General features: G+C 49.7%; 1 protein-coding gene and 1 non-coding gene across 2 annotated transcripts; both read left to right on the top strand.

Annotated features, from left to right (window-relative positions):
* Window positions 1-3,176: 3,176 nt before the first annotated feature.
* Window positions 3,177-10,642, top strand: ODC1 (ornithine decarboxylase 1). Its single transcript, XM_019748930.2, has 12 exons — window positions 3,177-3,592; window positions 6,031-6,172; window positions 6,268-6,401; window positions 6,658-6,831; window positions 7,024-7,196; window positions 7,474-7,608; window positions 7,728-7,809; window positions 7,963-8,046; window positions 9,064-9,226; window positions 9,306-9,418; window positions 9,504-9,718; window positions 10,159-10,642. Exons 3-12 carry the CDS (start codon window positions 6,300-6,302, stop codon window positions 10,301-10,303), a joined length of 1,386 nt encoding a protein of 461 aa, XP_019604489.1. The 5' UTR covers window positions 3,177-3,592; window positions 6,031-6,172; window positions 6,268-6,299; the 3' UTR covers window positions 10,304-10,642.
* On the top strand, window positions 4,948-5,079 carry LOC141571976 (small nucleolar RNA SNORA42/SNORA80 family). Its single transcript, XR_012497010.1, has one exon. It is a non-coding gene; the product is annotated as a small nucleolar RNA SNORA42/SNORA80 family (small nucleolar RNA).
* Window positions 10,643-17,631: the final 6,989 nt, after the last annotated feature.

Here is a 17,631-nt window from a genome sequence, read left to right as displayed (position 1 = left end):
TCCTCACCACCCGAAGTCCCCCTGTGGCTGGATGTCACGAACCTCCCTCCATGATCAACTCTTACTGTGCTGCTGGGAAGAAATTTGGTGCAGAATATGACCATAGACAGAATACAAACGCATTTTCCAGGAAGTTCTCAATGTCAAATATTCCAGTATTGAGTACATGGATACATAAATGCTAGCGGACTGTCGTCTTTCATGCTTTTTCATTCTTTCCGGTAAAGATGACTCCTTCAATCTGTAATTACCATATACCTTTATAACCCCTTTCGTGAAAAAAGTTAAGAAAAAACACCTCCTTCATCAGACGTGTCCTCATTGTCAGTTCAGAAAATGCAGTCAGAGGATTCATACAGAGCTCTCTCCGTAAAAGACGTCAGAGACTCTTAGAACATCAGAGTGCAAGGTCCTGCGTTCTCCATCCAGTCCAATCCGGCCAGAGAGCATTTCATAGAAGGAGCCTGAGACCCAGAGAGGGGAAGTGATGCCCAGGACTTCACAACGAGCTAGGTGCTGAGAGTGGCTGAAAACATTGGAGTTGGTCCAGGACTCAGGTGGGATGACTTAGGACGCAGATCTTACTGGCAATGTCCAATGCACGTCTTGTTGTTTTTGTTCACTTCTTTTACTGCTTCTGCACTGAATATAAAAACCTCATGTCCACGTAAGGGTAACTTCTATGCATTGGGCACCACGTAGTTGACAAGGATCTGTTGCTTTTCTCTAAGAAAATCGTAAGGGAGAGGATAAAGTGTAGTGAAACTATGCAGAAAGTCATGCCTTTGAATGAAGCCCGGTTTAGTCACCATGGGTTTATTCTTGAATCCAGGTTAATAACTAACTGGGTTTAATGACTCAGGCCTTGCTTACTCCCAGGCCCAAGGCCAAGGGCCTCTACAAGAGTTTGCCTGCGAGGAGCACGGCCTCCTTCCCCTGCTTCTGTTTCCTCATCTGGGTCAGATGGGTCATCTGGGCAAGGCCTGGCCTCCCCAGAGGAGAGTGCAGCATGTGGGCAGGAGTTGGCATGTTTGAGGAAGGTTAGCAGGAGAGGCAGTGTGTGTGGGTGCCTGGGGTGTGAGTGGCACATGTGTACAGCACAGGGACAGACCACCAGGTTCCTGAATCCAGAACTTGACTCTACGTTCCAGCTAATACTTCTAAATGTAAAATACAATCACAGAACTCAGCTGAAAGGGACCCTAGATGTGGCCTAACCTCTTCCCTGGATGACTGGAGAAACAGGCTCACAGAGAGAGTCAGGGAAGTGGTCAAGGTCACACAGCAGCAAGCTGCTGGAAGGACAGAGGCTGACTGTCCTTCCCTCCACGCTAGGCTGCTACCAGAATCCCACATGCCGAGATATCCGGTCCCCTCTGCTGGGAAGAGACCACATATGGGGACTGTGTTCGCCTCGCAATGACTGGTTGATTGATGTACCATGGAAAGCTGGGCAGTGCGGACAGTGTGCCCTTTTGGGCACTGGACACAGAGACTTCCAGAGTGTGAGGAAAACTGTGTGTGTCATTGGAACAAAATGTTTCCTCACAGAGGGGGAACAAATCCCAGGGTGCTCGCAGGAGGTCAAAGCTATTCCTTTTAGCGCCCGGGGCTGTAAACGTTCTCTGATGGTCTTGTTAATCTCATTACTCTCATCCTTTCTTAGGAATTAAGTTTATTAGGGTGGAGATAACCGCCTCTCACTCACCCTAATCCCTGGTTCTTGTCCCCAGTGGTTGTTCGAGGGCTGTGTAAAAATGAAGTTGATCAGGGCACCCAAGACAACAGGCAGCTCTGCCCATCAGCACATGCCTTCACATATGAAGACTCACTTCTGTTCACTGCTATCTTCCCTGTTCTGGGATCTCTGGAAGCCAGGCGGGTTCCAAGGAGACTAAGATCATTCATTCAAGCATACATTCATGAAACCGACTACGCCCTGGGTCCTACGGCTAAAGGAGGAGGCCCAGGGCCCAGGACAAAGGAGGTTTTTCAAAACCTCACAGGGTTTTGTTGCTGGAAAGACCCTGGGGTTATCTACTCCAGCCTCCTCCAAGACCCAAAGAAGGGATTTACCCAAGATTACACAGAAGTTGGGGCCAGGGCCGGGCTACAGCATTGAGCTCCTCCAGGGTCTCCCTGCACCCACAGCTCCGCCAGGGCTAGTTTCACACGTTCTTTAACTCTTACCGGAAGCCCTCACGTTGATCACAACCCACATCCTAGGGTGGAACGTAATTGTTGGATTTTGTTTTCAAGGAAAGGAATGGTAAAATGGGGAAAAAAAAAAAAAAAGCAATCCGCAAATTCCTTCAGCCCCTCCTTGGGACCTGCTGTGGGGAGTGGCTCTGGCTGCACTCTTTAGGGGCAACCAGTTTCCTACGCGGCTTTTGCCATATGTATTCAGCGCGTAGACATTGTTGGTGAGTTGGGACTTAGGTAACTCAAAGCATGGCAACAGCAGCTGCCCTTAAAGATGTCTAGTCATTGATGAGCGCCATCCACACGGCGACAGGCAGTGGAGCCGCTTGGTGGCCTGGAGACGCGTTACCGCCTACCTATTCCCCCAATGCCTTTAGACAACGAGTCTCTGGCTTAATCAAGTGGACCGTATTTTCACGTGCTCACTGCTGTCTGCCATCTAGTTGGAAGACACCTGTATGTGTTAGCCATGGTTTACTGGCGCAGTGGCTTGGGTGCCAGCTACCCGCATAGGTGACTTGCCCGGTGCCCCTCAACACGCCCCTTCCTCTGTCAGCATCTCTGCCCCCCTCCTGGTACACTGGCACCACAATCATTTCCAGTTCCCGTCCACAGAAATAGAGGCGTGGGGCAGAAGGGGCCAGAGTCCGCCAGGGGTGGGGGTGTCCACGTGGCCAGCTCGCGCCCGCAATTTCCTTCCTCTGCCCGAGGGCACGAGGCATTTAATGGCATGTGCAAGAACAGTTTTGCGTGACTGAGAGTCAGCGGCGGTCAACAGCAGCTTTTGCAATTCTGTGGCGGCAGCTCTTGGCACAAGGCTAAGGGCCGAGCGGACAGCGGGCAGCGGGAGCCGGGAGCGAATGGGAGCGCCCGCGAGGCCCCGGGCGCACGCGCGGGCCGGCCGCAGGGCAGGAGGAGCGCGCGGCCGGCGGAGTCGGGGGGCCTGCGGCGGTGTGCGCCTGCGCCGAACTGCCGCAGGGCCGGGCAGGGCGCGAGGCCGGGGGCAGACCGGGCGGCGCTCGGATGCGCTGACGTTTAACCGCCCGCGGCCTCCACCCCTCTGCAGGGCCCGGGTTGGCAGGCACCGCCGCGCTCCGCCCCCTCCCTCGGAGGACGCCCGGACGGAACCGATCGCGGCTGGTTTGAGCTGGTGCGTCTCCATGACGACACGCCCGGCGCTATAAGTAGAGGAGCAGCGGCGCGTTGGGCTTTGTCAGTCCCCTCAGCCTCCGCCGCCGCCGCCCCTCTGCCATCGCTCCGGCGCCACCTCGGGCCGGCGGTCCTCCGCGGGAGGGAGCGAGGCGGCGGGCTGACGGGGGCGGCGGGCGGCCCTGCGCGCTCAGCGGCAGCGGCGTCTCCATGGGGTCGGCTTGAGACACCCCTACTTAAGGTGAGAAGGGCGCGTCCGGGCTGTTGGGGAGCAGGCGGGGGGACGGCCACGTGTGCCCGCGCGCGGGGCCGGGACGAAGGCCGGGGACTCCAGACCCGCGCCTGCTAGGGGCACGTGGTCGCAGAGCCGGCCGCCGGACCCTGACCTTGGGAAGTCGCTGCCCCCGGGTTCCTGGTTTCCCCCGTGAAGCGGGGAGCTGACCACCTGGCCCAGTGCGTGCACGGTGGCCGCCTTCCCCGCGCGCGGTCAGCCCTGTCCCTAATTGCCCCGGCTGAGGGTCGCCGGGGCTGCAGGGGCCCGCGTTGCGCCTCGGCCGCACCACTGACGTGGGGTTCCGAGCCGGAAGCTGCTGAGAAGGCCCGGTCGTTCCTTCAACCGCTATTTTTTTTTAAAAACCCATGTGGCAAGTCGGGTAGCAGGTGCAGGAGAGGTATGAAACGAGCCCGAGCGGATCTCGTGGCGCCCATCGCTCATCTCACAGTTGTTAAGGCTGAGACGTACCATGATTCTGCTTTGTCCTGGAATTTTTCAGTTTTTATTTTTGCTATGTGCACAGAGCAAATGACCCAATATAGAACCCACAGGAGTTGCTGTAGCTAAGATAGCCTTGTAGTAGCTGTGATAAACGCTTAGCTAGCCGTGGCTAAAAAGTGTCTATTTAAGGACTCTTTGAATGACTTAGTGATTTATGAAAAGCCTGGAAAATGAAGATCCCAGTTCAGGAACAGAGCTACATGTAGGAACCAGCCCCAGGGTTTTCAAAAAAGGCTGATTGTGTTTGAGAATCCTAAATAATTGGTGAAAGTGTGGGAAGCAGAACCTTTTACAAATTTCTGGGGAGAACAAAGAATGTGTTGACTTTATTTAAACCTAAAATTGGGTGTAATTTAGTTGACTTGTGAATTTTTTTCAGTTTCTGTTTAAACTGGTTCCTAGCTCTTAAAACATTACCCAATTGGCAGCAAAGACTTAGAGCAGAAAAGTGCTGTCTTGTGCTAATCAATTCATCCTTTTAAGTGCCTTAGCTTATACAGAACACTGAGAGGTGTTCTTGGGTGAAACATCTCTATTGCAAATAATTAAAATAAAGCTTCAAAAGATACAGGAAAGCAATAATTAATAGTGGTGTATTTAAAAGAAAATCTTCCAAGTTTAAGCCTGAACATTGCCTTAAAGATATTTAACAAGACCCTAATTAATCCAGTCTGTCACCACTTGAGACTATTTAAATGTTATTTATATGGATAAAATAGGTTTGCTGACCCTAATCTGTTGTCTTACCCTAGGGGTGATTTAGGAGGTTTGACAATTCCAAAAAGTCGCATTAGATCAAGCCTTCAAACAAGTTCTGCCATGCATGGGTTTGGATTTATGGCAGGTCCGTCTCCGTGGGCCTCTCATAGTGCCCCATGCCAGAGCAAACTGGCCCTGAACCATTGCCTCGCCTCTCCCTGTAGGCTGCAGGCACTGAAATGGGTTGCACAGTGGAAAAGAAGGCTTTATACCTGGCAGAAGTTAAATAGGTTTAAAATAATTTTAAGATAACTGTAATTCACTAATGTCACATTTCATGAAGACCAACAAGGATAGTGGTTCTGATTGTTACAAGCTTTATTTTTGCTTATTCGTAATTCATTTATGCTTGCTTATTTTTGTTATTCATGAAGTTTGCCAAAAATTACTCTCCTATGATTATCATTCATAGCTAAGCAAATATTAGAGTGCCTGTTGGGATTCCCAGAATTGCTAATTTAGTAAGCGACACTGGTTCAAGAATGCTGATTTCTGATCAAATACAGCAACTATAGTACATTATGTTGGTTTGAAGATGCAGTTTTTAAAAATACATGCCCTGCATGAAAATAAGCTCATGAAATTCGCAGGAAACATTAAGAGCACTCAGTAAACTCAGCCTGAGACATTTCCATGATGCCCGTTAATCGCAAAAATGATTCTGTGTAAGACTTAGTAAAAGTAGGAAATAGCAGGCTGTCTAACTGGCAACTTTTAATAAGTGCTATAATACTGTTTTAAGTTATATAATACTGGGTCTTATAGTAAAATAAGACTAGGTCTTATATTAATTTTTGCTCCAAAAGACGCACTAGAGCTGATTGTCCGGCTAGGTCTTATTTTCCAGGAAACACAGTAAGTACAGAAAAGCTTCTGAAGCCTACATTCTGCATTTTTTAGCATGAATGTTTGAAGTGCTTGTTGAAATGTACAGTACTATCTATAGAATTTTAGTGTGCTGCTTTGAAAAGATCTGAAGTGTTGAATCTGGTGTCCTCAGATGGTGTAGAGGTTTATGGAATCATGTGACTTAAGATCTAGGAGTAATGGGATTCCCAAACCCAGAGAGTGAGCCCAGGTGCTGCAGTAGCCCTGCTTCCTGGGTGTGGTGCGTAGGGCCTAATCTTTCCATCTGTGTTCCTAAGGTGGACAGCAGCCTCTGTGTTTATCAGGACATTTCCACTGCTACGTCGAGTACACCCATCTTTCAGCAGGACTTAGAATTCCAGGAGAATTGCCTTTGTGAAAAGCTGGCAATAATTTGAGTTCCACCTCTTAGTTTTTCTTGTAAGTATTCATGGTTGTTGGGGGCTAATCTTATTACATACGAATTATTAATACTAAGTATCTCTAAGGCTTCTGTTTCTCTACCCTATTTGCAGTTTGTTGCGTTTCAGAAGAACGTCCAGAAACCATGAACAGCTTTAATAATGAAGAGTTTGAGTGCCATTTCCTTGATGAAGGCTTTACTGCCAAGGACATTCTGGACCAAAAAATTAATGAAGTCTCTTCTTCCGTAAGTATATTAATCCATGCTGGCAGTGTAGCTGGAGAATGCCGCGCAGATGAGTGGGAAACTTAATGGGGTCTTAGGGAAATGTAATGGAACTCAGTGTCTTGTGTGGGAATTTAGGTTTAACTGTGGATCACCCAGTGATGGTAGTGATATTCATGTCAGTGACTGGACTGAAACGAGTAGGACTCATTGAGAATGTCGCACATACTGTCAGGCAGCGAATGCGTCCCTGTGACCACTCTTACTTTAACTGCAGGATGATAAGGACGCCTTCTATGTTGCGGACTTGGGAGACATTCTGAAGAAACATCTGAAATGGTTAAAAGCACTTCCTCGGGTCACCCCCTTTTATGCAGTCAAATGCAATGATAGCAGAACCATAGTGAAGACCCTAGCTGCTATTGGGACAGGATTTGACTGTGCCAGCAAGGTAAGCAAAAAGCGGCAGGACTCGAAATGATTCTGTCACGTGGCCCTGGTGTTCCCAACAGGGCAGATCAAGTTGTGTTTCTGGGGTGGTAGATGTTAAAGAGTTGGGGGGACTAGAGGGACAACTTCCCATGTTTTTCTGTTTCATTCATTTCTTAGCTGCATATGTATAGTGTAAATACCTCTTTTTCAGACTGAAATACAACTGGTGCAGAGTCTTGGGGTGCCTCCAGAAAGGATTATCTATGCAAATCCTTGTAAACAAGTGTCTCAGATTAAATATGCTGCCAATAATGGAGTCCAGATGATGACTTTTGATAGTGAAGTCGAGTTGATGAAAGTTGCCAGGGCACATCCAAAGGCCAAGTGAGTTACTCTTCCGGGTGACGGCAGGGTCAGATACGGGATCTCGATTGTCAAACAACTCAACTTGCCGGTCCTTAGATTTTCTTCTATACTTAGTAAGTTACCTGTGTAATTTACTGGGTCAGAGACCAAGTAGAAAATAGCTTAACCCCTCTTGATAATAGAACCATATTAGACGGGAACCACAGAGTATCAGAGCCGAGGATTCTCTTTGTATTGCAACCATGTCTGTAAATGATCTTGTCATGTAAAGTTGATAGACTTTTCTTGCTTCTAGGTTGGTTTTGCGGATTGCCACTGATGATTCCAAAGCAGTCTGTCGTCTCAGTGTTAAATTTGGTGCCACACTCAAAACCAGCAGGCTGCTTTTGGAACGGGCGAAAGAGCTAAATATTGATGTCATTGGTGTCAGGTGAGACCTTGGTGGTTAGAGGCTAAGATAATATTAGACAATGCAAGTTTTACAGGTTTTTTCCCCACTGTAAATAGTTACTTACAGAAATAACGTATTCTCCTTTCTTATTGCCCCAGCTTCCACGTGGGAAGTGGCTGTACTGACCCTGAGACCTTCGTGCAGGCCATCTCGGATGCCCGCTGTGTCTTTGACATGGGAGTGAGTGTATCTAAATCCCAGGTGGGGGTGGGGCCAGGGCTGACAGTAACTAGTTATCCTGTATCACAGAAGCTTACACCCATTTGCTATATACATTTTTCATGATTTGTTATGAATCTGGCTGTCTGATTGACTTAATTTTCTTGGTTCTAGGCTGAGGTTGGTTTCAACATGTATCTGCTTGATATTGGTGGTGGCTTTCCGGGATCCGAGGATGTGAAGCTTAAATTTGAAGAGGTATTTCATAACAAAACTACAATGTACTGGAGCTATTTTAGCAAAATTGTATTTAACATTCTTTGGTTTTTCTAAACTAATATGAGTCAATTTTCCTTAAAAGTCTTGGGAAACAGTTGATTACATTAAGAAATGTTGCTGTGGAAATAAAAATTTGCTGACTTTGTCACTTAACATTGTCAGTAGGTCTGGACATTTTATTTTATTTTTTTAATGGGATTGGCCTGTGGAGTCCTGAGAACTTGCCGAATCCCTTTTCTTTCTTTCTTTTTTAAAGGAGGGCACAGCTCACAGTGGCCCATGAGGGAATTGAACTGGTAACCTTGGTGGTGTTAGCACACGCTCTAATCAACTAAGCTAATCAGTCACCCCTGGTCCTGGACTTTAAGAGAAAGGCTGTATAACAAAACCCAGTTGTACCACAGGCTGATTGATATAAGCAAGAGTTAAGTTCCTGGGGCTTCTCATCAACATTATAGCAAAACGACAACATTTAAATAAAGGGATGCAATTGGAGTACCTGCAGTACATTATTATGCCAAATGTACTTGCCTAGAGTTTGTATTTCCTCTCCTTAAAACCTTTTGAGTGTTTAGTCACTACGAAGTTAAGAAGCCGTTCGTTGGATGGCGCTCAAGTTTATAACAAAGATGACATTCTTACTTATTATAATTATGTGAAGTTGGCAGAATAGAAAGTTTCATCCTGTGGCATGTGGAAATATTAAGGCACTTTGATACCTCATAAGTGGTCATTTGTTTTGTACTATTTCATAAAATACCCAACCCATGACATCCTAAAAAGGATAGAAAGCGTATCCGGAGGGGAATCAAAGTAAAACTATGGGGGTATACAGGCTGATTTTCAGGGAGATGTTTATTTTTATTTTTTGCTGCTGTTGCTTGATAAGACCTCTGCTGATGGCTGCTCTTAAATGTTTTTATGTCATGTCAGAGCACTGCTCTCCCTGTGGTTCCCCTTCATGGCTGACTGCTCCTGTCTGTCTCACTTTCGTAGATGGTCAATGTAATCAACCCAGCACTGGACAAGTATTTCCCGTCAGACTCAGGAGTGACGGTCATAGCTGAGCCAGGCAGATACTATGTTGCATCAGCGTTCACGCTTGCAGTTAATATCATTGCCAAAAAACTCGTATTAAAGGAACAAACAGGCTCTGATGGTAGGTACAGGATTGAATCATTGTGTGTCTAACTGAAAGTGGTGCAGAAAGTGGTAATTGAGCCTAATCTGCTTTCTAGATGAAGATGAGTCGAGCGAAAAAACCTTTATGTATTACGTGAATGATGGAGTATATGGATCGTTTAATTGCATCCTCTATGATCATGCCCACGTGAAGCCCCTTCTGCAGAAGGTACCTTCTGGTTATAATACTGTATGTGAGAGTTAAGGTGATTGGTCTCAACAGGTGTAACTAGGTGTGTTTCCCTCAAATGTAGAGGCCCAAGCCAGACGAGAAGTACTACTCCTCCAGCATCTGGGGGCCCACGTGTGACGGCCTCGATCGCATTGTTGAGCGCTGTGGCTTGCCCGAGATGCAGGTGGGCGACTGGATGCTTTTTGAGGACATGGGTGCTTACACCGTCGCTGCCGCTTCTACTTTCAACGGGTTCCAGAGGCCGACCATCTACTATGTGATGTCAGGGCCGACATGGTTAGTGACAGTGGGTGTGTGGGGGCCGGACAGGAAATGGTTTTGCTTAGGATTAAGTACAATGTTTCTTTAAATTTATTCTCTCTGTGTTAAGAATATATGCTCTAGAAAATTTGGGAAATACAAATGGATGGAAAAAAATCTTTCCAATCGTAGTGGCTTGTGTTTTCAGATTTCTTCCTAAGGCATAACCATTTTAGAAGACTTGTTAAGACATTTCTATGTAATGAGAGTGTCTTAATGAATCATGTGATCTGTGGTTTCCTTATTACCGAAAAAATGGTTCTGAAGAATTGCTTGCTTTAGAAATACATTAAATTGCTTCCTGATGACACAGTGACCAAGGAAGTAAATAGGCTCATGAATAAGTTATTCAAAACTGCTGTACGGATGACTCAGGATTTCTGAATATGCCATCTCTCTCTTTCTCTCTCTCTCAGGCAACTGATGCAGCAAATCCAGAACCAGGACTTCCCACCTGAAGTGGAGGGGCAGGATGTCAGCACTCTGCCTGTGTCTTGTGCCTGGGAGAGTGGGATGAAACGCCACCCGGCAGCCTGTGCTTCAGCTAGTATTAATGTGTAGATGCCATTCTTGTAGCTGTTACTGCGAGTGTAGCTTGAATTAAGGGATTTGGGGGGACCATTTAACTTAATTACTGCTAGTTTGAAATGTCTTTTTAAGTAGGGTTGGCACAGATGGAATAATATGGAAGACTGGGAGATGGGGTCACACTTATCTGTGTTCCTATGGAAACTTTGAATATTTGTTTTATATGGATTTTTATTCACTTTTCAAACATGCTACTAAAGAGTACCCCTGAGCTCTGCTGAGCAAGCGTTTGTAGCTTGTACATTGGCAGAATGGGCCCGAAGCTTGGTGTTGTGACCTGTTTGAAAAATAAAGTATCTTGAAATAATTAGGCATTGGGAAATTTTCACAGTGTGTCCATTGCAAATGGCTCACCTTGAATATGTTTTACAAGTGGGAATTGATGTTTTTTTCCCCCACGTGCTGAGAAAATTGTCCCTGAGGACTTAGGAGTTAATGGTTTTCATTATTTTGAAACTTCATGGAAACGCCTTTCTTCCTGTTAGGCATTTTCAGTTCAAGTTCATGAGTCCTGTATCAAGTTTGCTGTGGATTCTCACAGGAATAGTGGATCTAGCCCACATGCAGGGAAAAGGAAAAGGATGGATGAGACAGGCCATACCCTCTGCTGTTGACAGTGGCTAACGTCTGCCTCGGTGGCTCAGCCCACCCTGAGTGTCCACAGGGTGGCTGTGGCACACCCGGAGCCCTTTGCTAACTGACGGGCTGTTCCTGGCGTGGCCAGTGCCCCGAGAAGGTGCACTAGGCCCTCTGAGCCCTTCCCGCAGAGTCTAGAGACATTCCCTTCCCACCGTGACTTCACTCCCAGGACAAGTGTCATAGTTACAAACAAGTTAGGAATGTAGTACAGCATTTGACTGGCAACTTATTTTAATAAATGCAGCAATTATTCTGTGTTGCAGATCTTTACCTTCTTCTCTGACCTTGACCACTGGCCTTTTATGTTTTCTTATTCAACTTGCACCCAAAAAGTAGCAGGCTCTCATGCTACTTAAACCCTAAAAGGGAAATTGTGAATCCCTGTGTCACTGCATAGTGAGGAAGGGAGGCCATGTATGAGCCAGATGTCGCTCTGAGAAGCCACCAGCTTCATTTAGAGGGACATGGGAAAGCAGCAAGTGGTATAGATTGGGATGCTGTGGCTTTATAGATTGTGGAGTAAATGAAGCCCTCCAGTTACAAAGGAGTTGAGGGGAGTGATTCCCGGTATCCTAAAAAGCCGCCTTCCCCCGAGGCCTAGGCCCCACATGGTGGACATTGCATTGCTGTGCTTTCTGGTTCCCTCTTCCTTGGCTGTTCAACCAGATGGGCTTGTCACCAGCTCTGGTCTCCCTCCCTGGACCCAATAATACGGTTTTAGTTGCCAGAATGTGAATAATACTTTTCAGGAGCCACAAAGAAAACAGGCCCTTCCCGGAGGAGGGGAGGAGAGAACACTAACCATCTGCCCCACTTCCTGTGAGCACATCCTTGTCTGGTTCCTGACGATCTGATGCTCACCACTGATACTCAAAGGAACTCAGAGTCCCCCTAAAATGTGAGCTGGATACCAAGCCTAAAATCTTGGTAAAGTAGGTCTTTGACTTAAAAAGAAGGAATTAGCAAGAATCACTTAGGGAGCATCATAAAATGCAGATCGCTGGGCCCATCCCAGACACGGGGTGGGGACAGGCAATTGGGTGACCACTGGGAAAAAAAGGAGCCCCAAGCCACAAGACCAGTCAATTCTAGATGAAAGGTGTAGCAGACCACAAAACTATTAGGAGACATTTGAAGTAAAAAAGACAAAGGACAAATGGGGAAAACTATGGCACATGAAAGAAGCTAATTTCTTCATCTTAAAAGTCAGTGAAAAAGGAACAATTCAATAGAAAGGGGTCAAAACATGACCAGGGTTTCAAAGACAACCTTTTGAAAATGGCGATTTTCCAGCACATATTAAAACCGTGAGAATGTCCCCTGTCAGATTGGCAAAGATAAGCGATCCCTAGCTTGCTGGGTAAGCAGGCATGCTCACCCACGAGAGAAGGAAAAGTGGATTGCAGGAATCACGGAATTTGGCAATATCAAAATAATCCACTTTGTCTTTGAACCAACAATTCTAAGACTTCTCTGACAAACCCGGTTGTCATGGTGGCACGTGGTAAAAACCCTACGCACACGCAGAGGGCGCTGATGTGGTCACTGGTACACGACGCTGCGTGAAGGGCGTGCCGACCTGAGGGACCCATGTTGGAGGAGGAGCTGAGTGAGGAGCGCCGGGGCCTGCCCCGCTGTGTGTGAAAAGCAAACCCAACTTGCCATGTGTGTACACATCCGTGCGCAGAACATTTCTGCAAGTACTGACAAACAGCAGGAGAATGATGCCCAAGGAGGAGGGTGCAGACCGACTTCATGTGCGCTTGAAGGCATTACTGACTTAACGGAATTTAAAAACACGCCTCCAGGTGAGGAAAGGTTCAGAGGTTAAGTCCTGATGTCAGATGACTCCCGTGTCCCCTTGGTGCTTTTCCTAGCTCACGAACGTGCTGCTAAACCTCGGCCAGTGGGCTAGGTCAGGGACCTGGGTGGGATTGGCCAAGACCTGCTCATGAGCTGTATAGGGCCCCTGGGCTGGCTCATGCCACCCAGCTCATGAGGCTCCCTCTGGAACCAAGGGCAAGAACATTCATGCACTCTGGAATTGTGGCAGGTCAACCCCTAGCTCCCCCAAAGGTGGGGCTTTCTGCCCTGTCAGGAGTCACCTGGGGTCAGGGTCAGACCCTGAGTGCTGGGGCTCCCAGCTATCTGCACTGCCCCTCGTGGACTAGTCTGCACCAAGGCGTGGGCCAGAGGCTACAGACAGACCACCGTCCATGCCTTTGGCCGCACTCTCCCCTCCTGGCTAACCATCCTTTGTGCCACCTTGCAGTTGGGACCCACTGGCCTACCCAGGCCTCACTCAGCTTGCTTTATAGTCATGCGCTCCCATGCCCTTCACAATGACATGCATTTGTCACTGCATTTCTATGCAAATCCCCTATGATGGTGACCTTGCATTTCTATGCAAATTCCGTCCTTATTAAGTGTTCTTAGGTTATTCCCTTGCTGGCTGGTCACCTCATAGGGACCAGCTAGGGGCCTTTCCTGGCTGTAATCCCATACTTTCTTCAGTGTGGGCCGTCCTGTACTTGGAGCCATCTCGGCCCTGCTGGAGGACTGACTACCCCTGGAGGTGACATCAGCATTTTTAAATCAAAGGTCTCAAGGAGATTTGACACCTGGGGGTGATCCACAGAGTTCAAGGAGGGGCTCTGCCCTCTGTTTCACCCAGTTTGACGAATCAGGTTTCAAGGTTAGATGTCATTTGAAGCAGGTCTTTGCTGAGTTCTCCCAGCCTCTTTTTTAAGAAATGGATAAAGCCCAGACAGGCTGTGACTCGTGCAAGGTGAGCCAGCCAGTTAGGAGGACCTTAGAATGAATAGGCCTCCAGCTTCCCTGGCTGGCCTCTGCTCCTGGCCACTTAACAAAGGAAAAGAAGCCTGACAAGAATGAGCCTCCTTCTCTGTCCCCCCAAGGGCGGGGACACAGCTCCTGGTCTTTGCTCTCTCCCAGCCTCACTCCCTGCCCTGGGAGGCAACAGAGGGTGTCCCGAGCACCTGAGGCTCCGAGCCCTGCAGAGGTTGGCACTGTGAGCTGCAGTCATGCACGAGTCATGCATGACCTGACCCGGCTGAACCCCGACCTGCTAGGGACTGGGGCCCCCACCCCTTCGTTCTCCTCAAAGTGCCTATCCTGCAGGGTTGTTGAGGCAGAATTGGGGAAGCTCAGAATTCCGTGCACTGAGTAAAAACACCTGGAGATCCTTGCTGCTATTTTGAGGAGTAGGCGGATTCAACCCATCCTTATTGTTGACTCTAGAATGAGGAGGGTCAGGTCATGACAGGACATGCTCTGCCTCTGGTCACAGGGACTACTGATGTAGAGCTTTAGTATATGGGTGACTTTGCTCAGGCTGGTGGTCTTGGCGAGGGCTGAGCCGGAGTGCTGAGGGCCGGGCTGGGCTGAGGATAAGATTTTGAGCATGAGGGGTAGTTCCACCAGGAGGGCCATGGGCTCTTGCCTGGGGAGGGGCCTGTGAGGCAGCCTGCCCCCTCCAGCTTCTGACCTGCCCCAGGGCCTGAGCAAGCTCAGCTCCATGGCTTGACAGGTAGGGTTGCCAGATACAGCAAATCAAAATATAAAATATTGGGTGGCCGGTTAGCTCAGTTGGTTAGAGCCCTATCATGCGGGGACTCTAGTCCCGCTCCCCGCACAAGAATGCAGGATATGGTGAGGCCAAAAAGGAACACGAACGGAGCCATGGATGGGGGGTTCATACCACTATTTCTCGCCGGCGGCTGATCGAGACACAGGAAGCAGGAGCCACACAATCCACAATCTGCCGTCCGCTTCTCTGCCAACCAACCAACCAACAAACCCACCCCACTTACTAGCTGCAATCCGTCCTTGCTAGCTTAGCCACGGCAGTTATATCAGTGGCCAATGGCTAACTGGTTACAGCTGATGGCCAACTAGTCACAGCTGATGGCCATCTACTACCTGAGCCAGCACCTTTCTACATGAGGCCGAGAGCCTAGCAACTGCTCTCTGGGACTCTGTCCCCACAAGCCCAGTGTTCTTAACAAGGTTGCAGGTTCGATCCCTACATGGGCCATTGTGAGCAGCGCCCTCCACGACTAGATTGAAACAACTACTTGACTTGGAGCTGATGGGTCCTGGAAAAACACACATAAATAAAAGATTTTTTAAAAAATAAAATATTGCATGAGACATATGAATACTGAAAGATTATTTGTTGTTTATCTGAAATTCGTACTTAACTGGGCACCCTATGGACAGGGTAGCAGGTAACCAAGGTAACCGAGTTACCAGGAGCCCAGCTTCAGCTTCTGTGTGCTTGTGGCTCAAAGAAAATCAGGTGCTCCTGCGGCCTCGGTCTCTTCATCTGTCGAGTGGGACAGGGACAGAAGACTCCTAATGTATAAAACAGGCCCACGCTGCTCCAAAACCAGGCTCTGGGAGGCCTGGAGGATCCGCACAACTGAGCCCGGGATGGCCTTCCCCGCCACAGCCACCAAGGGGCAGCAGCACCTAGAGCTTGAGGCTTCTCTGTGGGTCAGGTGCCATGACCAAGTTGTCAATCACTTAATCCCTCAGCAAACGCTGACAGAGCCAATTGTGACCGAAGGCTTGTGGGGTTAGGCGTGTGGCCAGGCTCAGAGGGAGATCCAGGGCCAGCCACATCGAGGTATCCAGGGCTCTGAGAAAGGGGCTCCAGGCAGCCTTGTCCAAAACCAGGTTGCTCCCGCCAAAGCTCTTTCTGAGCCCCTCCTGGTGAAGCTCACCTCCCAGCCCAGCCCTGGCCCTCCGGCCTCATTCCCAGTGAACAGCTGGTGGGTCCCAGCAGCCTGTGTTCTTGCTGCCCCCTGCCTGTTGGGAGTGGGTAGCGCACTGCCTAGCCACCTCCTAAGGTACCCACACCACACCTGGCACCCACCCGCCACCACTTCAGCCCAGGACGCTGCTTACAGCCTGCCCCCTGCCCCCGGGCTATTTGGGCAGACTTGGCCTCCCCACTGAAGCGCGAGTGCTGTGGGAAGCAGAGGGTGCTCCCCGTCTATCCTCCACCCACTAAGCCAGCCTTGAGGCCAGGGCTCAGGTCCCACTTATCTCCGAATATCAAGACCAGTGTTGCCCCATCTTTGTTCAGACCTCGGGTCTGTGCTCTTCACACCTCAGAGCTCCCCGAGGGTACCTGGTATCTAGAGAAGCCCGGGGCCACTCACAGCCCTCATTCTGAGCCAGAGTCAGGAGGGCAGACCCTAGCCCATAGGGGGGCTTTGCACTCCCCTAAAGCCCCACACCCCCTGCTGCCAGCTGACAGCACCTGCTCTCTGGGCCCCGTATTACCCATGGGATAAGGACAGCCTAGTCCAGAGTCACTTGGCCAAACTGGGACTTGTGTGTCCAGGGCCCATGCAGGAGCAGTTCCAGACAGCAGGGGTGGCCACACGCTGACGCGTTCATTCGTTCACTCACTCGTTGCCCAGCTCCTCATTCTAAGCCAGGCCTGGCCCGGCTCTGGGGGTGAAGGAGACCAGAAGTGAACGGACGAGGTCAATATGAGGGGAAACTCCATGAGTGAGGGGCGCATGGGGAGTGTAGGGAAGAGTGGGGACAGCTTTCGGAGGAAAGGACATTTACAGTCTTAGGAATGGCCTGGTGTAGGGGTGAGATGAAGTTCAAGGAGGCCGCTGTCAACCCCAGTTAGGCCAGGAGCAGGGTGGGTGCTGCACAGCAGGAGCAGAGCTGGCCCGGCTGACAGCCAGGGCCAGGCCAGCGCCAGGGCGGGCTTGGGTTCCCCCACCTGCCCACCTGGACTGAGCTACCAGGGCTGCCACTCAACACAGCCTCACACATGTCTCCAGGAGCTGCCAACCTGTCAACAGAGGCACAAGCTAGATGCTCCAGACCCTCGATACTGAGCTGTACACAGGACGTGCCTGGGTCTCCATCTGCGACCCTTCACACGGGACACACTCCAAACTGGACCCATCCCACAGAGCCACGTGTGCAGACTCAGCCAGTCATATCACCTGTCCGTCCTCAAACATACAGACACAGAGACCACACACACACACACACACACACACACACACACTCACACACACATATACACACCAGTAAAGGGGTGGTGTCTGGGGCCAGATGATCTGGCTAGTTCTGATTTTGCCACTGATGTCCTGGGACCCGAGTTAGCCCTGAGGGGTCTGGCCGGTTGCTAGTGGAGTCTGGGAGTTGGTGATGGGTCTGTGGAGCAGGCCCCTCCCCTTCCCTGGCCTGTTTCCTTGTCACCTGCAGGTGGAGCAGCCGCACCGTGATGGCCCTTGTAAACTGTAAAGTGCGGTAAGAGCAAGACAGTGATGCTGGGGAATGTGTGTGCTCGCGTTGTGGGCACAGCCAGCTCACAGGCAGGAGAAAATGGCCTCCTCTGGACCTGGCCAGGATGGGATCAAACGTACCCTTTCAGGATGCAGGAGGGCAGCTGGCAGGCCCTGGAGAGGGCCCCCTTCAGGTCTTGGCCTCAGGGAGGCCCACCCCCAGCTCATTCCCAGAAGCTGCCAGAAAGAGCCCATAGGCAATGGAGGGGAAAGCCCCGTTCTTTGCCTTTCCTCCCCTGGCCACACACTCACGCCATGGCTCCTCTGGCCCCTGGCAGTGCCCAGCTTGGCCACACCCCAGGCTCATCCTCCAGAAGG

Source organism: Rhinolophus sinicus, linkage group LG05 (genome assembly GCF_036562045.2).
Source record: "Rhinolophus sinicus isolate RSC01 linkage group LG05, ASM3656204v1, whole genome shotgun sequence".
NCBI lineage: Eukaryota > Metazoa > Chordata > Mammalia > Chiroptera > Rhinolophidae > Rhinolophus > Rhinolophus sinicus.
This window is presented reverse-complemented; position numbering and strand designations above follow the sequence as displayed.

Excerpts from the sequence above, each read along its gene's own strand:
- ODC1 (XM_019748930.2), top strand. The coding sequence starts at position 6,300 with ATGAACAGCTTTAATAATGAAGAGTTTGAGTGCCATTTCCTTGATGAA. Across the intron at positions 8,047-9,063 it reads TGAAGCTTAAATTTGAAGAG|ATGGTCAATGTAATCAACCC; the intron begins GTATTTCATAAC and ends TCACTTTCGTAG. Across the intron at positions 9,719-10,158 it reads GTGATGTCAGGGCCGACATG|GCAACTGATGCAGCAAATCC; the intron begins GTTAGTGACAGT and ends TCTCTCTCTCAG.